The following is a 22,966-nucleotide window of genomic DNA, read 5'->3' as shown; positions in this document are numbered from 1 at the left end:
AAGATCAACTGGAGTGAGCTTTGGCAAATGGAGGCAAGCAACATCAGCTTCATCATAAGAGCTGTTTATGATGTGCTTCCATCACCAAAAAACCTACATCAATGGTATGGCGAGGACCCGACCTGCCCCCTCTGCCCAGCTCCAGCGACTCTCAGGCATATAATGACAGGTTGCAAGATCAGCCTCTCACAAGGCCGCTACACCTGGAGGCACAATCAGGTCCTCAAGAGCCTGGCTGCAGCACTTGAGACCAAGAGGAGTGCAACCAATTCATTRCCTCCAAAARCAAGCAATCCCGTCAAAACAACAACATTCATCCRGGAGGGACAGAAAAGGCCCAAGCATCCTCCTACRRAGCCAGAAACTGGACACCTAGSCATGGCCCGGGACTGGAAGATGCTTGTCGATATTGGCCAGCAACTMATTTTTCCACCTGAGATTGCTTCTACCAACCTTAGGCCAGACATGGTACTCTGGTCCCCTTCACGAAAGGCTGTGTACATCATAGAGCTCACAGTCCCGTGGGAAAACTCTGTTGAAGAGGCCTACGAGCGYAAGAAACTGCGTTACACAGAGTTGGCAGCAGACGCAACTCAGCGTGGCTGGAATGCAAAAGTCCGGCCAGTTGAAGTGGGATGCAGAGGATTCGTGGCTTCTTCCACCATCAGGTTGCTGAAAGAACTTGGAATCCATGGACAGGCTCTGCGGCAGACCGTCAGAGCAGTTTCTCAAGCAGCTGAAAGAGGCAGCCAGTGGATCTGGATCAAATGGAAGGACCCTTGCTGAGCTATAACTTCATGACCTCCCACCCCCACCTGAGAACCCAATTCAGATCTGAGGTATGCGGTCAGCTGTAGGGCTGGCTCAGGGAAGAGGACGCCCCTGCCTTGCATAGTCCCGTGGGAAATCTTAATTGGGCATGGGACACAAGCTAAGGCTTGATCACCCTTTAGCTGGCCACCTTTGATGAGGGTGTTTAGTGATTAAAGGCCRAAACACCCACWRATTCGAAGGCACACTACTGAGGATGTGTCCCTAAATTTACATCTTAACCCAGTCTAAGAAATAAACCTCCCATGCCACTCTGTCAACATCACGGCAAATCTCATGTGAGTGCATACCATCTATTGGCACAATGGACAGTTTTAACATCTCGTCCCGTGTTTTATGATTCATGTTAGCAGACAATATTAAACTAGGGAAATTCTGTCACTTCTCTTAGGTTCATTGCACGCAGAGTCAGGGTATATGCAACAGTTTGGGCCGCCTGGCTCGTTGCGAACTAATTTGCCAGAATTTTACGTAATTATGACATAACATTGAAGGTTGTGCAATGTAACAGGAATATTTAGACTTATGGATGCCACCCGTTAGATAAAATACGGAACGGTTCCGTATTTCACTGAAAGAATAAACGTTTTATTTTCGAAATTATAGTTTCCGGATTTGACCATATTAATGACCTAAGGCTCGTATTTCTGTGTGTTATCATGTTAGAATTAAGTCTATGATTTGATAGAGCAGTCTGACTGAGCGGTGGTAGGCAGCAGCAGGCTCGTAAGCATTCATTCAAACAGCATGGCTTGGTTTTTGCTCTGACATGCACTGTCAAATGTGCGACCTTATATAGACTGGTGTGTGTCTTTCCAAATCATGTCCAATCAATTGAATTTACCACAGGTAGACTCCAATCAAGTTGTAGAAACATCTCAAGGATGATCAATGGAAACATGATGCACCTGAGCTCAACTTCGAGTCTCATAGCAAATGGTCTGAATACTTATGTAAAAGAGGTATTTATGTTTTTATTTGTTACACATTTGCTAACATTTCAACAACAAAAAAAAGTTTTTTCTTTGTCATTATGGGGTATTGTTTGTAGATTGAGGATTTTTTAAATTTTATCCATTTTAGAATAAGGTTGTAACGTAACAAGATGTGAAATAAGTCAAGGGGTCTGATTACTTTCCGAATGCACTGTATGGAATGAGATAGGAGATGAGGATGACATTGCAACACAGTCAAAGACAATAAACTTTGTGCAAGCCTTCATGAAATGCCAGATGGCTCTTTTCAACATCAACAAAAGCATCTAATTTGACCTCTGTTATACTACACTGAACAAAAATATAAACGTAACATGTAAAGTGCACAAAAAACTAATTTCTCTCTAATTTTGTGCACAAATATGTTTACTTCCCTGTTAGTGAGCATTCACCTTTGCCTAGATAATCCATCCATCTGACAAGTGTGGCATATCAAGAAGCTGATTAAACAGCATGCTCATTACACATTACCTTGTGCTGGGGACAATAAAAGGCCACTCTTAAATGTGCAGTTTTTCCACAGATGTCTCAAGTTGAGGGAGTGTGCAATTGGCATGCTGACTGCAGGAATGTCCACCAGAACTGTTAACAGAGAATTGAATGTTTATTTCTCTACCATAAGCCACCTCCAATGTCGTTTTAGAGAATTTGGCAGTACATCCAACCGGCCTTACAACCACAGACCACGAATAATCACGCCAGCCCAGGCTACTTCACCTGTGGGATCGTCTGAGACCAGACACCCGAACAGCTGATGAAACTGTGGGCTTGCACAACCGAAGATTTTCTGCACAAACTGTCAGAAACAGTCTCACTGTCTGCAGTTTGGCATCGTAACCGACTGCAGTGGGCAAATGTTCACCTCCGATGGCCACTGGCTCACTGGAGAAGTGTGCTCTTCATGGATTAATCCCTATTTCAACTTTACCGGGCAGATGGCAGACATTGTTTATGGCATCGTGTGGGCGAGCGGTTTGCTGATGTCAATGTTGTGAACAGAGTGCCCCATGGTGGCGGTGGGGTTATGGTATGGGCAGGCAGAAGCAACGGACAACGAACACAATTGCATGTTATCGATGGCAATATGAATTTACAGAGATACCGTGACGAGATCCTGAGGCCCATTGTTGTGCCATTCATCCACCGTCATCACCTCATGTTTCAGCATGAAAATGTACAGCTTCATGTCGCAAGGATCTGTACACATTCCTGGAAGCTGAAAATGTCCCAGTTCTTCCATGGCCTACATACTCACCAGACATGTCACCCATTTAAGCATGTTTGGGATGCTTTGGATATACGGGACAGTGTGTTCCAGTTCCCGCCAATATACACCAACTTCACACAGTCACTGAAGAGGAGTGGAACAACATTTCACAGGCCACAATTAACAGCCTGACCAACTCTATGCGAAGGAGACGTGTCATGCTGCATGAGGCAAATGGTGGTCACACCAGAAGCGGACTGGTTTTCTGATCCACGCCCCTACCTTTTTTTTAAGGTATATGTGAACAACAGATGCATATCTGTATTCCCAGTCATGTCATATCCATAGATTAGGGCCCAACGCATTTCAATTCACTGACTTTCCTTGTATGAACTGTAACTCAGTAATATCTTTGAAATTGTTGCATGTTGCCTTTATATTTTTGTTCAGTGTAGATGTAAGGGACATTGACATTTATTCTCTATTTAACCATTGTCTTTCATTAATCATCTTCCTTTTCTAGATACTCTGTCTTCCACTGTTGGGGACTGCATTCTCTCTGCTCTCTGTCTCCCTCCTGTAGAAAGGGTGATTGCAACAGAACAGACAGAATCAGAAACACCTGTATCATCCTTGAATGTCTTCATGGATACATTCACCAAAGAGTTGGAGGTGGACTCTGCAACACTGACAGAGTACACAGAGATGGAACCGGGGACAAGTATGGATGTAGTAGAAAGAGAGGAGAGGGTGGAATGTGAGAGAAACAACAAACTATCTATAGAGTTTGCTGACCCTGTGGACCATGAGGACATGGAGGTTCATGCCGGTAATGAAGAAGAGAAGGTTGTGGGGATTGGACCAGTAAAAGATGAGACGGAAGATATTGTTGAAGAGGTGGACTCCAGGTACGAAACAGTGATGGTTATTGGGGCAGATGGGGTGGCGCAGACTTATGAAGATTTAAGTGTCAAAAGGAAGAGATCTTTCAGAAAGCCTAAAATAAAGACACAAAGCCAGTGGAAGTCATGGAGAACAAATGCTTAGCATATTCAACATCATGTCTAATGTGATCATATCCTCTGTGCTTTACCAGCCCTCAGTGGATCTATAAAGGGTTGACACTACTAACCTGATATTATTGCCTAAGACCATTAAGAAGAAACAGAGGGCTGAAGATGGAGACATTTCTTGCACAAGAACAGAAACAAACCAAAACTCAATTTCCTGAAGATTATACATTCATGAAATTCCCAATCTGTGGGAGGACTTTTAGTCGAGTTGCAGACATGAGATGGCACCAGAAAACCTACACAAGGGAGCGTCCATTTCGGTGTAGGAAGCGCTCCCAGTGCCATTTTGATCAGACGAGACATCATCAAAATGTGTGTTAAGTAGTTGTGTCAAAACCTAAAGGTGAAATACCCAAGCAGCTTGAAGGCAAATATGAAGGACCTGAAATTTCGAACAAGTGCTTCAGACATGTCAAGGCACTTGAAGACCCATTCCCAGGATCACTCCTACCATTCTAGTAATTGTACAATAACTTACAGAAAGTACTTAAACACCATGATGGTTCAATAAGGGGCTTGACTGATTGAGAAAGGGCAACCAGGGGAGATTCCCTCTGGAGAGAGCATTAGTCCTTCAGCTATGGGACAGAAAGACCCAGAGCTATCTGGTAGTACACTGCAACAACCATATGCAGGGGGAAAAGACGAGTCATCCAGGGCAAAGCAGAAATCTCACAATCTCCCATTATCAGCAAACCTCAGAGTTCGTCCTCCATCAACACCTGTTGAGCAGGAGCTGTCACCCACGACAAGATTCCCCCAAACCACATAACCTCAGAAGAGCGCCCCCGTCATTGTCTAATGTGTGATAAGAGATACAAGGACCCGCAAAGCTTGGAGAAACACAGTCTTAAATGTGTCTTCAAACAATTGCATAGCAGATTGCCAGCTAGTGATGACATGGACTCAGATGTCCAGCGAAACAGTCCAGAAACCTGAAGGAGAGGACACCGAGCTGTCCTGTGGAACTCCTCGAGGCCACCAGTACACCACAGGACCCATCTTACAACCCATTTAGCAACCTAGCCAGACCAAAACACACAAACAGTAAAAAGTATGCCGCATTTGCAAAAAGCGTTTGCCAAAATCTAGCAGCATGAAAGTTCACATGAGATCCCACTCAGATCTGCACCCTCACAACATGTCCTCATTGTGAGAAGAAATGAATGTTCCTAATAACACTAAGTGCACAAGAACTCAACCCCAACCCACTCTTCTGTGCTCTGTGCAGAAGGATGTTCGCAGACCCCCCAAAAATAGAAATGGATCAGCTGGTATTTTCTTTTCTTATTTATCTCGGCAAGTCAGTTAAGAACAAATTCTTATTTACAATGACGGCAAACCGGGGAACAGTGGGTTAACTGCCTTGTTCAAGAGCAAAACGACAGATTTTTACCTTGTCAGCTTGGGGATTTGATCCAGCAACCTTTCGGTTACTGGCCCAATGCTCTAACCACTAAACCACTGACAAAACAAAGCTGAGATTGCACATGCTGTGTGTTCATAGCAAAGCCGAAGATAAACTCTTCTGCTTCCAGTATGACAAATCTTATGGTGGAAAGAAGGCGTTGTGGCAACCTCTCATGAGCATAATCCATCCACCTGATAGGTGTGGCATATCAAGATGCTGATTAAAGAGCATGATCATTACACAGGTGCACCTTGTTCTGGGGACAATAAAAGGCCACTCTAAAATGTGCAGTTTTGTCACACAGCGCAATGCCACAGATGTCTCAAGTTTTGAGGGAGCGTGCAATTGCCAGTGCAATTCTTAGATTGGGGCCTAATGAATTTATTTCAATTGACAGATTTCCTTATGAACTGTAACTCAGTAAAATATTTGAAAATGGTGCATGTTGCATATATATTTTTGTTCAGTATAATTGATACTTATACACCAATCAAACACAGTGAGGAGGAGAAATGCAGTGAAATGTAAATATGGTGAGGAATGTGTCACACAGCACAAGAAACCCCAAACTGTTTTGTTTCTGTAAATCACAAAATAACAGCAAACAGCAAAGATTTTATTGACTCTCCAGATAGTCAAAAGGATGTTGAATCTKCTACTTTTCTATGCAACTCAGAATCATGACAAGTTAAGTAGAGCCATTGCAAAATGGATTTAGTCTTAAAGGGGACTGTGACACAGTTATACATTCTATTGTTTGTGACAAGGTAAAAATATATTTTTTTACAAAGAGATAATGTAAATAAGGCTCAGGTACAAAACCTATTGCCTGTTGAAAGTTTAAATGGGGAATGTCAACTGCTCAGAGAAAACCCTCAGACTGTCAACTTAATATGCAAAATGTACAAACTTTTGAGGGTAAAGAACCTGCTTCTGACGAATGGGAGAGGGTCCTTTCAGAAAGAAGTGGTAGGTATTTTAAAAAGTTCTCATGGGTAGGCCTATTTGCACCGCCGAGAAGCGGGGTCCAGAAAAGTCGGATCCGCAGCCTCTGCCTTTTAAAAAAACAGCAGTTGTGGTGTTTGTGTGCTTGTTCTCTAAAGCAGTCTCATAAGAGGGCAATGTGGATACACTTTTTCACAATGGAATGCGAGACTATGTGTTACATGAGTTATCAGAGAGGAAATTACTTAGTTGAAGGAAGTTAAGGTTTTAAGTTTGAATTATACAGCACACTGATGAAATTAAGCTATATCCTTAATAATTAARTAATATTTCAATATAAATGTTTTTTATTTAATGTAGTGGTGGGCACCAATATGGATAATTCGATATGATATCAATACCTGATATCGATATGAGCAAGGCATATCGTGATATTGGTTTATTCTTCCTGTTAACTGTAAAAAAGCATACATGACACAGACTGCTTAACAAAAAAAATGAACACTATAACAAAAACGGGCTGCTTAGCATACTTCATTTTCTGCTGATGGGACATCAACTGTAGATGGGCTTCCCATCGTATTTAAACTGGTTAAGTAGATTTATGCCAGCAGAACACATCTGGCCCATGGGCAATCTGCAAGCAGTTGTCTGGACTTAACAGAAAACTTCAGTTGCAATGTATGTACCATGAATCTCAACTGATATTGTTATAGTATTTCCATACTGGTGCCCATCACTACTTTAATGGATTTATTCAATGAGTGATTCTAATGACTGAATGTATCATAGACTGTGTCAGACCATACATTTTTAACTGACACATTTATTGAAATGGATGATTGAAACGAACGAATGCATCAAAGTGTGTTAGATCATGATTTTTTTGCCAAAACATTTTATGAAATGGAGTGTAATGAATGAATGTATCCTAGAGGTAGTTTGACCATTAATTTTAACTGACACATTTTATAAAATTGGTGACTAGTGATGGTGTACCTATAGCCTGCTTGATATTTATTGCGAATGAATTGTAAATAAACAAGATTTTCGTTTTGACTAAAAAGTTTGCTTATGTGTTGACGTCAGGACCATGGACAGCACTGGGTCGTTTGAAGGTGATTTCTACTGACTGCACTAAGTACTCCCGACAACACTTTTACCTCTGCACATAAAATCGTTTTTTCCCTCTATAAGCCACTATGTAATTTATCAGTCTACAGTGTATTGCATTGGGACCAATGGAGATGTTGGAGTAGAAAGTGTTGCTGGGCATATAAACCTCAACTCCTATGAAAGAACATCCTATACAGTATAGATTTTACAGACCATAATGAGTAATACCAACCCATATTTACTTCAGCAGAATAGTTTAGTTTAAACCAATGTATTTCATAAACAGCATTTGGGGAATTTATTTGACCGTGGAAAATATTTTTAACCCAAATGTGTTGCAAATATCACTTAAAAATGAACAAATATGTATCATTGTTAATGTATAGACACGATTTCATGAATAAATACAGGTTAATTATAATTTTATACTATTACGTGGTGGACGTTTATTTTGAAAATGTCCTAAATTCCGGAAGTAACGTTACATGTATAATGTTGCTGACGAAACCGTCAAGATAGACCAGAGCCTGTCGTTTCCAATTGATAAAAATGAAAAATCGTGAGAAGAGCAAGCAATGAGGTGGGCAGAGCCAAGCACGAGCTAGTGAGATTCTATTGGCGCGTTCTAGCATTTATTTGCACATTTGCGTTAGGGAACGCCTACTCTGAAGTGGCGTGTGCAATATCTCAATTCTTGCACACAAAAACAACGCAAAGGGTCATGCATACAAATCACACAGCACTCTGTTACAAATTCTACTTTTAGAAACTGAATACTGTATGGTGATCAAATGTTTAATCGATGAGAAAATTTGCAGAACGTTGGCCAAAATCCATCTCGCGCCATTATCTCACACTGTGCTTCTTCTGGTAGTGAGTGGACACGCGAACCGGATGCTTCACATTTATACATCCGGTGAAATATCTGGCTAATTGTTGTATCTGTGGTCAAAGTGGACGAGACGCTGAATCGCTTCCCGTCTGTATTAGTGACGGCCAGATCATGACGAAATACTGCCGGGACTTTTTTGACATTTTAGTCTTGCTGCACTACATTTGACTTCGAGTCGTCGGCATCTATACGTTTCAACAGCCTATTTCTTCTACACTTCACCCAATAACAATTACTTATTCTGAGGGCATTTTCAATCCAATAATGGCAAATTCCGTTGCCTTTCACACTCAGCTAGCCTCCATCATGGAGGTTTTGGCTAACGCGGCCGTGGCTGAAATCTGCGAGCTTGTTGACAATGGCTATGCGGTCCTGCATTTGGAGATATCTCAAGGACAGAAGGAGAATGAAGCGTTGAGGAGGAAACTACGGATGATGGAGCTGAAAGTGTCTCGTGCGAGTGCCATGAGAGCGGGAATGGGAAGCTCAATCCTCGCGCACAGTCGCTTTCGAACTCACGTTGGCATGGAATCGAAAAGGACATCAAGCGGTAAGATTAGCGTTCCAATAGAGAGCAATAGTAATGGCGTCTTTTTGTAGGCACTAACCGCCTATGGGAAATTAATACCGTTTTTGGATTAACGCCGAAAATGTCTACAGGCGTACATTTTATACGTTTTGTTCTATGAGATAATCTTCATCAGTCACTTTTTAAAACATTTATGTAATATAAAAAAGCACAAAGGCTTCATAATTCATAAAGGTAATGTTAACGGACTGATATTTTCTTATAGACCAACACGTATAATATCGCCTAAACCTGTGTTAAACTCAGACCTTATTTTCAACGTTTATCCCAAAACCCAATCATTTCCCCCATCAGAATAGTGCCCCACAGTGGACACGTCATAATACCCATACAATCTAGTGGTCAACACCGAAATAGTTTGTTTTTTTACTATTAATTCACATAGGGGATTTCAGATCCACTTAAAACAAGGTTTGTTTCATGTAGGCTTTCCCTGGCGTGACGTTTTGAAAACGAAATCTCTCGGACAAGGTGACTTTTATAAATATGTTCCGCCCTATTTACTCTCAGATTCGAAAATGCTAATTAGCATCAAAGTAGACATGCAAGACTACACATTTCTGCACGCTCCGGCACATTCTCTAGCTGACACATTTGCTGTCGGCTAGTAACTACTAGCAACCTTGATCCATTGAATTGCTGCATAAAGCAATTCAAAACTAACTTGTTGACATGTTCTGTTGCAGATTCAAAGCAAGATTAACTCATTGCAGAATGTATCTATAATCATGAATGAATACGCATATTTATTTGACAAGAATGCACCTAGTCACTCAAACACCTGAACTCCAACAATTACATTGTTTTAAAGAAATCGAAATGGTGAACAATGCATACATAACATATAAACATCTAACTTGAAGTAAAGATTCAATGCCACAAACCTGGGACATATTAACTATTATTACTATCCGAGCGTGCACAGATTCTTCTGCTTGTCCATTTTGGGAATTAAGACCATCACAAATAACACAATGTAAAACAGCATATTGTGATTTATGGTGGGTGAGTTAAAAATGGAGTTACAAAAGAAATGGCTACGGTAGGTTAAATATAAAATACTGTGTCAACTCAAGTAGAATGAGAAATGCACTTAACAGACTCAACAAGGTAGCCATGCCTAAAAGCAGCTATATCAACACCTTTCTTGTCAATTTAACAGGTCCATTTTGCTGCTGTCAATTGTGAGCAGAACATTTGACACTGCATTGTCAAAACCCCAGAATAAGCAGCAGGACAGCATTACACAGGTGGGGAAAACAGTAGCAAAAACAGTAGTACACAGCAACACTTTTAAACGTGTTACTGAGTCTAGATGTTATCAAATCAGGAGAACAACAAGTGAAAGAAGCAGCATAGGGAAAATGGGTAAATGTAGGGTGGGTTTATAGAGAAGATGGAGAGGTCCGAAGTTGAGGGACCATGGGGCATAAAAGGCCATGTGGAATAAGGGGTAGCTAGAGGGATTGTTGGCCATGGAATAAATATAAAATGGTTTGATTCTGCACCCCTTTTAGGTCGTTGTCACATATCCGGCCCATGTCCAGTTATACTCGGGGTCTCAGCGCGTGTCCCTCGACATCATTCCGTCTCCATTGCAGCCTTCAAATCGTGGTCATTGTGTGTCTGTGAATCACATTAAAGACGTTGACTGATCACAGCATTTCCACAAAAAGAGCCATACACAATACAACTTAAGCATTGAGGACAGAATTTTGTTGACATGGTGGTTCACACTGTCTAGTGTGTGAATAATGGAAGAATCTTACCCCAGCTGTAGGTCCATTTGAGTGTGTGGTCACTTAGGCCTGCACGTCAACCAGTACTGGGACCATTGGAGACTTGGAATGCTTGCTCTCAAAGTTCTGCTTGAATGTCTAAGGGTCTGCATCTATAAAGGTCAAGTACAACATGGAGGAAGTTAATCTGTGGCTTCGATTGACTTGAAAGTTTACACAAATGATAAACTAAGCAATATGATTCAACAAACTACTACACATATAACAGACTGTGCCACACAGTCCAGTCCAATAGCATACACATGGAGAGGAACCTAAAAGCACATACAGTACCAACAAACACTACTCACCCAACAGACAGGGCAGGTGTGGATCAGTGCTTCCTTGGCTGCTGTCTTCTGGTCTGCAACTGCATCCTTAGCAGCCTCCGCCTTGGCATCAGTCAACAAGTTCAACTTGAGAGTGGAACACTCACCTTTCCTGTGTTGGCTCTAGTAATGATTGGTAGGTCTAGAGGCGGTCAGGATACAACAAGCGAGGCAAATAAGAATTATGAGGGAGAAGTATGTAGCTAGCTAGTTAATTAGTTAGTTTCTCACATCACTTGTCATGACTACCTGCTGCAGCGCTCTCTCAACTCCGGCCCACCACTCAATTACTCACGCACTCAACAACAGCCTGCCTCACTGCCTGATTGTCAGCAGCAGCAGGTAACAGTGAAATAAAAAATATATAATAATTAAAGAGAAATGCAATTTAGAAGTAGCCCAAAAACCTGCAACCCGCGACCAATACATTTTCACCCACAATATCGTTTTCAAAGTAGCCCAATTTTGCAAGACCCTGCTCATTGGCCAAACCCTATGGGGAAACTAATTTGATTTATTTTGTTGCAATTAGTGTATATGTATTTTTGGGGATAAACACAGGCTTAGGAGATCTGATACGTTTTGTTCTGAGAATCTTCATCAGCTAACGTCACTTTTGTAATCAAAACCAACACAAAGGCTTCACAATTCCTAAAGTTCATGTTAACTGTCTATTATCCCATAGAACAAAACGTATACGATCTCCTAAGCCTGTGTTAACCTCAGACCTTTATTTTAGTTGTTTATCCCAAAATCCCATTCCCCAATGGGAATGGCTGAAGAACCAGAGGTGACTAATTTCTGTTTTTGTAGGACTACAAGCTGGCGAGCACTATAGAACATATAGTAGCTACATTTATTGGTTACATCAATTTAGAAATGAACTTATCAAGACACCATTGATAAAGTGTGTTGTGTGTGTATGTAAACAATGTCCCTTGTCTGCTCATTTTAGGTGAGGTACAATGTCAGAGAGCAGTTGATTCCCAGTTGGTCACCAGCCTGTTTAGGGATGGAAAGTCCTCAGGTGATACTGGACAGACTACCACACAGAGAAAGGTAAGCATTTGTCCACACTTGTTTCAGAAAGGGCAGCCTAATATTTCAGTGGTTATCAACACAACCTAGGTCTGAATGTAAATATGACATATAAGCGATCCTGTTTTATCTGTTTACTGTTCTGTTAGTGTTCTTGTGCTACATATTTTTTCAGCTGTCTTTATGACTGTGACGTGTTCAGAGTACATTTTCTCACAGTTAGTAGATTATTCCCAGTTATAAACTGTGTGGTTCCAGCCCTGAATGCTGATTGGCTGACAGCCATGGTATATCAGACTATATACCAAGGGTATGACAAAACATTTATTTTAGTTTTACGTTGGTAACCAGTTCATAATAGAAATAAGGCACCTCGGGGGTTTGTGATATAGGGCTAATATACCACGGCTAAGGGTTGTGTCCAGGCACTCCACGTTGAGTTGTGTGTAAGAACAGCACTTAGCCGTGGTATATTGGTCATATACCACACCTCCTCTGGCCTTATTGCTTAATTATATCTTGCATCCCAATTGATTTTACCCAACCTTGTGTCCAACAGCCTGCTGCGTTGGATGAGATAAAGCCCAAATCACTTACCATCAAAGAGGAGAGGCGGGAAGAAGCCTGGGACAATCATGACCAACGAGAGAGATTGAGTACCGGTAATTAAATGGGAAACGGGCTTAATCAAGTGTTTTCATTGTGCCTTTTGGGGGATTTTTTTTTGTATTACACACATCTCACTCCACTTAGGTTCTGGGCTGTACCATTTATCCTTTTCCCATAAATATGAATACATCTAAATGTTATATTGGGGAAAAAAACACAATAAATTAATACTGTCATGTAAAATGATTGCAATAATGTTAGACTGCATACAATTCATAAATTGATTTAATTATAAGTACAACCGATTTCATGCCAATAGTTTTGGCTTTCATATAGACTATAAATGGCTCATCCTTTGACTGATTTGTGATATTTGATAACCTTCATGAGCATCCAGTTCATAGTGATTCACATACTGTTGTTGATTTTGTAGGAGCTTTAAATCATAGTATTGATGGAGGAGAAAGGCATTCCAACATCGTCACAGAGGCTACTCAACCAATCAGCAAACAGGAGAATGCCAGCTCTTGTAAATGGGTGAGTGGCGAAACCGACAACAATGAAAACCTGAGTGTGAACAAAAGATCTCAAACCCCAGCATTGGAAGATGGTGATGGAATACTTGACCATGCAGGCTTTGATTGTATGATGTTTGAGCCCCCCAGACAACTTGGGACTCTTAGCACCCAGGGTCCTGGGGCTGATCTTCCCGAGTGCTCTTACTCTCATGTGGATGTTGTACCTCTTAATTCTGATTCAGAGAATAGTTTTCCCTTTTCGATGAACAAGGTGAGTCACTCCATAACTGAGCACAAACAACCTGTAGCTTACAGAGATAATAGACAGAGGGTGCCGTTGCCCTCAGGTGAGCCTCACATGACTGTGCGAAAAGGCATGGAGACTGGATCCAATGCCTTGGTAATGACGGATGGTTGGGTCTCCCATGACAGTCATAATAACGACGCTGTGAATTACAACCAAGACGGCACAGCAGGTAACCGGTTCATTTGTAGTTTCTGTGGTAAGACTTTGGCTTGTCTGAAGAACCTCAAGACACACCTTAGGGTTCACACCGGGGAGAAGCCGTTCAGCTGCATGCAGTGCGGGAAGCGCTTCTCCGACTCCAGCAACCTCAAGCGACACCAGAGCGTTCACACAGGGGAGAGACGCTACGGCTGCAGCCACTGCGGCAAGCGCTTCGCCCAGTCGGGGCACCTCAAAGTCCACCTGAGCGTACACACAGGATGCAAGCAGTTCAGATGCCCACAGTGTGGAAAGACTTTCATATCGGCCAATCACCTCAAGAGACACATCAGTGTCCACGATGGAGAAGAAAGTATTTTACCAACTACTTTTCAGTGAGTGAAAGCATACCCAAACGTGCTCCAGCCCAGCTTGAACAAAAAAATAATAATTGGGGGCTCGACTGAAGGAGATGATCATCCAAAAAGTATTCCATACACTTTTGAATGAGTGTTTTTGTAACTTATATCATTGAAGTTGTTTATCACTCATCCTCAGGCTACTGTGTGAAAATTGGTTTGCGGACTCAAGGTGTCTCATCAGACACAACTGTTCACACAGGAGAAAGACCCTCCATCTGCATACAGTCTGGGTGAGGAGCTTACTGCGAAACACAACCTTACACTTCACCTATAGAGAAACCATTCTGGTTGCTCAAGTGCTGGAGATGTATTGTCACTGAGTATACCAGGAACACGATCATGAATAATTCTACTTTTTAACTTTTTGACTGAACACATTTTTGTCTGTAGGCTATTTGTCATTTACAGTTTAGGAGTAGTATAACGAAACAAAAACAATGGAATCAACAAATAATTTGTGTGCGTCCATTAATATTAATATTTCAAGTACTGCAAGCAATATATGAAAGGTGCCGTACAAACAGTTACAACTATTGTTAATGTAAAAAATGCTACCTCTCTTTAGGAAAAACACTCCTCCAAGCCAATCACTCTAGTCAAATGCTATCTCGCAAAGGCTCATTTATGACATTTTTGTGATAAGTATTCTGTTGCACATATGATTTTTTTCAGAATTGCCCCTGAAAATTGATGTTTTTGTGAAATAAACAATTTTAAGAAAAAGGCCACCACATTCCTGACTTTCTTGACTCTCATCCAGTAGGATGCAGAACCAGCTTCTCGTCAGCAACCCTAAAGAAGCACTTCCGGATCATGTAATTTCTGAAATCTTCAAAAGTCTCCCACGTAATAGTAGAAGTGTCAATAACCTGTATTTATTCATGATATATGAAAATGGTCTAAACATTAATGACTCATATTTAAGTGAAATTTGCATTAAAGTTGGGCTTTTAAAACATGTTCCAGGGTCAAATAAAGAATAACACATTTCTATATACAGCACATACAAATATTGCACTGTACAGGAAAAAATATTGATTGTATGTCCATAAAACTACTATAGCCCCTAGTATACAAAAGATGAATTTGAACAAAAAGCTAGGTCATAGGAAGTGTTGCTGGCTTTTTACTCTGCCCCTTCCATAGCCCACAATGCAACACACTGTATATGGCCAGCCAGCAGCATACCACCCTGCATCCAACTGCTGGCTTGCCACAGAAGCTAAGCAGGGTTGGTCCCTGGATGTGACCAGCTGCTGCTGGAGGTGGTGTTGGAGGGCTAGTAGGAGGCATTCTTTCCTACTTTCCTCCTTCATCTCCTCTCCCGTGTAACTATTTCCCAGGTCGTTGCTTTAAATAAGAATGTGTTCTCAGTCAACTTACCTGGTAAAATAAGGGTTGTACTATATATATATATATAAAATACATATTTTACTGTAGAGAATAATTTTACTGCCTGTCTCAGATAAACTGGGGTGGAAAATACTCAGTAGGGTCTCTACTAACCAAACATAATCAGTTTTGGAGGGGGACTTTGTCGTACAGATTGTTGCTGGCTTTCACTCCACCACCTCCATTGCCGCCAGTGGATAGATGCAGCTACATGTAGCTGATATAATGGAAGTCCTGTGGGCAAAGAGTTGAACAACTTTTGCAGGGATGGGGAGCATTCAAGCAAAGAAGATGAAGATTCTGTAAAACAGTCTTGTGCTGTTATGAAGGTAGATGACTAATAATGTGACAAAATGTATAATATCTCTTACCTGGGAAATGTTTACTACGGTTTCACCCTAGTTCAAATGCAGTACGTTACAGCCTTATTCTAAAATGGATTAAATATTTTTCCCCTCAACCTACACACAATACCCCATAATGACAAAGCAAAAACAGGTTTAGACATTTTTGCTAATTTATTAAAAATAAGAAACATAACTATCTTATTTACATAAGTATTCAGAGTCTCTCCCATATTTAACCTAGATAGTTTGTATATATTGATATGTAGGCAACGTGCCTTTTTAATACGTTTTTTAATTGATGTAGTTCTTGTCTATTAATTTGATGTATTATGTTGTGTTTTGTGTGGACTCCAGGAAGAGTAGCTGCTGCTTTTGCAACAGCTAATGGGGATCCTAATAAAATAAAAATACCAAGACCCTTTGCTGTCAGACTCGAAATTGAGCTCAGGTGCATCCTGTTTCCATTGATCATCCTTGAGATGTCTTGATTGGAGTCCACCTGTGGTAAATTCAATTGATTGGACATTATTTGGAAAGGTACACACCTGTCTATATAAGGTCCCACAGTTGACAGTGCATGTCGGAGCATAAACCAAGCCATGAGGGTCGAAGGAATTGTCCGTAGAGCTCCGAGACAGGATTCTGTCGAGACACAGATTTGTGGAAGGGTGCCAAAAAATATCTGAAGCATCGAAGGTCCCCAAGAACACAGTGGCCTCCATCATTCTTAAATGGACAAAGTTTGGAAGCTTGGAGTTTGCCAAAAGGCACCTGGAGGACTCTTAAGACCATGAGAAACAGGATTCTCTGGTCTGATGACACCAAGATTGAACTCTTTGGCCTGAATGCCAAGAGTCACGTCTGGAGGAAACCTGGCACCATCCCTATGGTGAATCATGGTTGGGGCAGCATTATGCTGTGGGGATGTTTTTCAGCGGCAGGGACTAGGAGACTAGTCAGGATCAAGGGAAAGATGAATGGAGCAAAGTACAGAGCGATCCTTGATGAAAACCTGTGCCAGGGAGTTCAGGACAGCAGACTGGGGTGAAGGTTCACCTTCCAACAGGACAATGACCCTAAGCACAAAGCCAATACAATGCAGCAGTGACTTCGGGACAAGTCTGAATGTCCTTGAGTGGCCCAGCCAGAGCCTGGACTTGAACTCGATCGAACAGCTCTGGAGAGACCTAAAAATAGCTGTGCAGTGACGCTCCCCATCCAACCTGACAGAGCTTGAGAGGATCTGCAGATTAGATTGGGAGAAACTCCCCAAATACAGGTGTGCCAAGCTTGTGGCGTCACACCAAAGACGACTCGAGGCTGTAATCACTGCCAAAGGTCCTTCAACAAAGTACTGAGTAAAGGGTCTGAATACTTATGTAAACGCGATATTTCAGTTTACTTATAATACATTTGCAAAAATGTCTAAACAATTTTTGCTTTGTCATTATGGGGTATTGTGTGTAGATTGATGGGGGGAAATAAGCAATTTAATCCGTTTTAGAATAAGGCTATAATGTAACAATGTGGAAAAAGTCAAGGGGTCTGAATATTTTCTGAATGCACTGTATATATTTTGTCCTTGGTCAGCCATGGCTCGGAGAAACATAGAATATTACAGTTCTTCAGATCACATTGATAAGATAGTCTCAAACTGAGCTCGTCCAGTTTATTCTCCAGTGCTTGAACGTTCGACAATAGAACGGAGGGTAGAGGCGGTTCATCCACTCGCCGACGTAGTCTCGTCAGGTATCCCGCAGGCCGTCCTCTATAACAATACAGACTGTACTAACATAATTATCTATGAGACGTCATATTATTGAAAGCTTTTAAGAAAGGATGAATCTGGTTCCCTTACAGTATATGGTGAAGGAGATGAATAAGCCTGAGTGCATCCAATTCAAAGAGGAAAGACAGGAGGACACCATAAGCCTACAGAATGACTCAAGGATAAAAGGTGGGTGCTTATATTTGTCCTATTTCACACATGCACAAGTGTGTATTACTACGCATGTGTGAATTGAAAATGTGTTTTTTTGCATATCCCACTCTCCCTGAGACACCCTCGGCGAGTGGGGTCAAGGCCATGGTCTGCCATTCAACGTCGACCGTGGAGCAATTAGGATTAAGTGCCTTGCTCAAGGGCAGATCGACAGATTTTTCACTTTGTCGGCTCAGGGAGAGTAAGTGCAATGCGGGCCTATAATAAAATGTAAAATGCCAGTCATATGGAATGGATGATTTATCTATACTAAAAAATACCACCCCATCTTAGAATTATTTCTCCAAAAGTCAAGGAAAGGCAATTATCAACAATTTTGTATATTTCATCAATTATTTCCTCTCTATAGGCAGTGTTGAATCAGGTGCTGATGAAGACAAAAGGGGTGTGATTGGACACACTCAGACCGACAGTCTCTTTGAGGACTATGATCCGCACATCAACGCAGACCAAGAGAGGGAGCGCACAATCCAGAAGTTTCAGCATACGAACGTTGCACACCGTGTACGGAAGCAGGGATACTCAGGCTTGTGGACACAAAGCAGCACTGAAACAGATTCTGAGGATCCAGCTTGCTCTTATTCTGAGGAAATTAGCCCCACTCATGTCAAAGCTCACACAAAGCAACAACAGACTTCCGTAGCTGAGGAAAGCAATTTGTTCGCTGTTGAATCTCACAATGTGAAACCAGTGTCTGCAATGCTTGATTCTGAACCCTATGAAGAAAAATGTAAATCTAGCAGTAATGATGATTATTATGATAATGATGGCAGTAATAATTTGCATCCACAAAACAGCATCTCTTATGAGACTACTGAAAACTTTGGAAATCTTGCTGGGAGGTGTTTCTCTAACAGTCAAGTAAATATTAGAGGGAACACAGCAAGGCCCAAGGTGGGCATAGTTCAACGCTACATGGCAGGACATAAAATGCAACACGGGGTTGGCAAGCGAGAAAAACGGTTTGTTTGTGGCTTCTGCAGAAAAAGTTTCACTTGTCCAAAGTATCTTCAGTCTCACCAGCGGGTTCACACAGGAGAAAAACCCTTCAGCTGCTCTCAGTGTGGGAAGAGGTTCGGCCAAGCTGTTTATCTGAAGAAACATCAGAACGTCCACACGGGAGAGAAACCATTTGTTTGCCCATTGTGTGGAAAGCAATTTGCGGATGCAAGTAATCTCATCAGACACAAGAGTGTTCATACAGGAGAAAGACCCTTCATCTGAATACAGTCTGGGGAGAGGTTTGCTGTGAAGCACAACCTTATAATTCACAGAGAGAGAAACCATTCAGGTTGCTCAAATGCTGGAGATTGTATTGTCACAGAGTATACCATGGACACAATTAGTCAGGAATAATTCAACTTTTTAACATTTTGACTGAACACTTGTCTTTAGGCTATTTGTCATTTACAGTTTATGACTGGTCTTGTTTTTTGTGTGTGCCTCCATTAAAGCAGCAATATGTAACTTTTTGGGCGACACAACCAAATTCACATAGAAACCAAAGTTATAGATTTGACATTCTCATTGAAAGCAAGTCTAAGAAGTTGTAGATCTGTTCTATGTCCGCCATTTCTATGCTTCCTTTCCTTAAGTTTTTACGTCTTTTACTTTCGGTTTTATACACCAGCGTCAACCAGCTGAAAATATAATATTTTTGGTAATGGAAAATATATTTCACATCGGTTTAGATGGTACAATAATTCTCTCCACTATGCATTGCTTGTTATGTCACAATCTGAAATTAGTAAAAATATTCGAATTTTTGCAACCAGGAAATGACGGAGTGATTTCTGCGTATTGCACCTTTTTAATATTCATATTTCAGAAGTGCTGTAAGCATTATATGAAAGGTGCAATACAAACAGCGATTGTTACAACTATTAGTAATATTTAAAAAATACTACCTCTTTAGGAAAAACACTCGTCCAAGCCAATCACTCGAGTAAAATGATATCCCACAAAGGCTCACATATCACATTTTTGAACAATGTAAGAAATTGCCACCACATTCCTGACTTTCCAGGCTCTCATCCAGTAGGATGCAGAACCAGTGTCTCGTCAGCAACAGTTAGTCATACCAGGCTGTTGGAATTTCTGACATTTTCAATATAAAAGCACCCCACGTAATAGTGGAAAAGTGTCAATAACCTGTATTTATTCATGATATGAAAGTACATTTTCTAAACATTAACAATGGTTTATATTTGTTTATTTATGTGACATCTGCATTAAATGTGGATTTTAAATTGTTTTCTAAGGTCAAATAAAGAATAACATTTCTGTATACAGCACATACAAATATTGCACTGTACAGGATACTCACTATAGTCCCTAGAATACAAAATAGATGAGTTTGAACAAAAAGCTAGGTCATATGAAGTGTTGCTGGATTTTTACTCCTCCCCCTCTATAGCCACCAATGCAGTTCACTGTATTTGGAATACATATTGGACTGTAGAAAATACACTTTACAACCCGTCTCAAATAAACTGGGGTGGAAAATACTCAGTAGGGTCTCTACTAACCAAATATGGTAGTCTGGACCCTGATGTTATGGACACACAATCGATTGTTTTCCCTGCACATTGATGCATTTGTACTGTATAATGTCCAGGCACCCCACATTAAGCTGTTTGACCACAGTAAAAGTCCAGCAACACTTGCTATGCTTTTTGTTCAAACTCATCTGTTTTGTATTCTTAGGACTCTAGTGAGTAGACTGGACCCTGGTTTCATGGACACACAATCAATAGTTTTCCCTGTACAGTGTAATATTTGTACCGTATAGTGTCCAGGCATCCCATTTCAAGCTGTTTGACCACAGTAAAAGTCCAACAACACTTCCCTTTACCTATATTTTTGTTCACTCACCTTTTGTATTCTAGGGACTCTAGTGAGTAGACTGGACCATGGTTTTATGAACACACCATCAATAGTTTTTCCCTGTATAGTGCAATTTGTTTGTGCAATACAACAAAAATACAGTAAGACTTTGCTTAACTCCTCTGCGCTACGGATCCCTTTAGCGGGATCATTTTCCTAAACAACCGCTGAATTGCAGGGCGCAAAATATTACAAAAAATATTTATAATCATGCAATCACAAGTGAAATATACCGAAACACAGCTTAGCTTGTTGTTAATCCACCTATCGTGTCAGATTTTGAAAATATGCTTTGCAGCGAAAGCAATCCAAGCTTTTGAGAGTGTATCAATCAATGCTAGAAAAAGTCCAATCAAATTAATCGCTTACCTTTGATAATCTTCGGATGTTTGCACTCACGAGACTCCCAGTTACAAAAATAACATTTATTGTGTTCGATAAATATTACTTTTATAACAAAAAAACGTCATTTGGGTTGCACGTTATGTTCAGAAAACCAAAGCCTCGTTCCGTTCGACGAAAATTCCAAAAAGTATCCGTAATGTTCGTAGAAACATGTCAAATGTTTTTTATAATCAATCCTCAGGTTGTTTTTAACAAACATAATCGATAATATTTCAACCTGACCGTAACCTATTCAATAAAAGAGAGAAAGAAAATGGAGAGCTACCCCTCTCACGCGCACAAACTAATCAAAGGACACCTGACTACTTTTGAAAAATCTCGCTCATTTAAAAAAATAAAAGTCTGAAACTATGTCTAAAGCCTGGTCACAGCCTGAGGAAGCCATTGGAAAAGGAGTCTGGTTGATACCCCTTTAAATGGAAGAAAGACGTGCAAGGAAACACAGATAAAAAATAAAATTAAAATAAATCACTTCCGGGTTAGATTTCCTCAGGTTTTCGCCTGCAGAATCAGTTTTGTTATACTCACAGACAATATTTTGACAGTTTTGGAAACATTGGAATGTTTTCTATCCTAATCTGTAAATTATATGCATATTCTAAGATCTGGACCTGAGAAATAGTCCGTTTACCTTGGGAATGTTTTTTTTTAAATAAATAAATAATCTGACCCCTAGCGTCAAGAGGTTTTAAACACTACATTTCAAAATTGCATCCTTGAACAATAGCACCAGTAAATTAACAAGATTTATATAATAATGATTTCTTATCATTATTTTATTGAAGCTTTTTTAACCAGTAGACTATTATGTTCCTTACATTAATTTACTTAAGCTCCAACCATTTCTCAATGAGCTGCAATTTATATTTTTTCTTCTATAAAGTAAAAACTCTTTTTAGTTTAGATTTTCCCCCAATGTAGTTATCATTTTGTAACAATTTTAACATTATGTACTATGCAAAGCTGCAAAAAAGATTGATTTTGCATCATACACACAGTGTTTAACTGCGGACTTTTATTTTGAAGGCCAAATCCGAAACTCTTAATGTGGATAGATGAAGCTACATGTTGCTAATATATCTGGAGTCCCGTGGGTAAAGAGTTGAACAATTAAAAAAACATCCCACGTTATGTCGAGATCATGACTTACTTATTTCATGAGCACTACATAACAAAAGTTGTTTTGTCGAGATACGAGATAAAAAAGTTCCAAGCTTAATCCATTAATTTGTTCGATTGCACGATCACAACATCAAGGAGTCCTGTGACTGCTTTGATCGAAATGCTGGGCATTTAAGCCCTGAACAATGACAGTCAGCTCTGTCTCCCAGGCTTCGATAAGCCCCCAAGACCACTGCCTGTCGCATGCAATGAACAATGCAGCTAACTTGGCTAGTCATGTCGTTAGTGTTGTTAGCTAGTAAACTAGCTTGTTATCTACAGTGGCTTGCGAAAGTATTCACCCCCCTTCACATTTTTCCTATTTTGTTGCCTTACAACCTGGAATTTAAATAGATTTTGGGGGGGTTGTATCATTTGATTTACACAACATGCCTACCACTTTGAAGATGCAAAATATTTTTTGTATAATTAACAAACAAGAAATAAGACAAAAAAACAGAAAACTTGAGCGTGTATAACTATGCACCCCCCAAAGCTAATACTTCATAGAGCCACCTTTTGCAGCAATTACAGCTGCAAGTCACTTGGGGTATGTCTCTATAAGCTTGGCACAT

The 22,966-nt window shown here is 40.6% G+C and overlaps 1 protein-coding gene, 1 long non-coding RNA gene and 1 pseudogene across 4 annotated transcripts; 2 read left to right on the top strand and 1 right to left on the bottom strand.

Annotated features, from left to right (window-relative positions):
- Window positions 1-2,761: 2,761 nt before the first annotated feature.
- On the top strand, window positions 2,762-7,444 carry LOC139029206 (uncharacterized; annotated as a pseudogene).
- A 1,068-nt stretch (window positions 7,445-8,512) lies between these two features.
- Window positions 8,513-21,475, top strand: LOC111977444 (uncharacterized). 3 transcript variants are annotated; one of them, XM_024006874.2, is made up of 7 exons: window positions 8,515-9,020; window positions 12,122-12,225; window positions 12,764-12,866; window positions 13,247-13,350; window positions 17,798-17,894; window positions 17,997-18,120; window positions 18,289-21,475. In XM_024006874.2, exons 1-7 carry the CDS (start codon window positions 8,735-8,737, stop codon window positions 18,296-18,298), a joined length of 828 nt encoding a protein of 275 aa, XP_023862642.1. In that variant the 5' UTR covers window positions 8,515-8,734; the 3' UTR covers window positions 18,299-21,475. The 3 variants fall into 3 exon arrangements, with proteins under 3 accessions (XP_023862640.1, XP_023862642.1, XP_023862641.1); XM_024006872.2 differs by lacking the exon at window positions 17,997-18,120 and having other exon boundaries at window positions 8,513-9,020; XM_024006873.3 differs by lacking the exons at window positions 17,798-17,894; window positions 17,997-18,120; window positions 18,289-21,475 and having other exon boundaries at window positions 13,247-14,926.
- Window positions 9,829-11,704, bottom strand: LOC111977447 (uncharacterized). Its single transcript, XR_002879052.2, has 3 exons — window positions 11,149-11,704; window positions 10,829-10,950; window positions 9,829-10,685 (listed from the first exon to the last, which is right to left on the bottom strand). It is a non-coding gene; the product is annotated as an uncharacterized lncRNA (long non-coding RNA).
- Window positions 21,476-22,966: the final 1,491 nt, after the last annotated feature.

Source organism: Salvelinus sp. IW2-2015, linkage group LG18 (assembly GCF_002910315.2).
Source record: "Salvelinus sp. IW2-2015 linkage group LG18, ASM291031v2, whole genome shotgun sequence".
Taxonomy (NCBI): Eukaryota; Metazoa; Chordata; class Actinopteri; order Salmoniformes; family Salmonidae; genus Salvelinus; species Salvelinus sp. IW2-2015.
The sequence above is the reverse complement of the archived record's forward strand: the minus strand, read 5'-3'. Positions and strand labels throughout refer to the sequence as shown.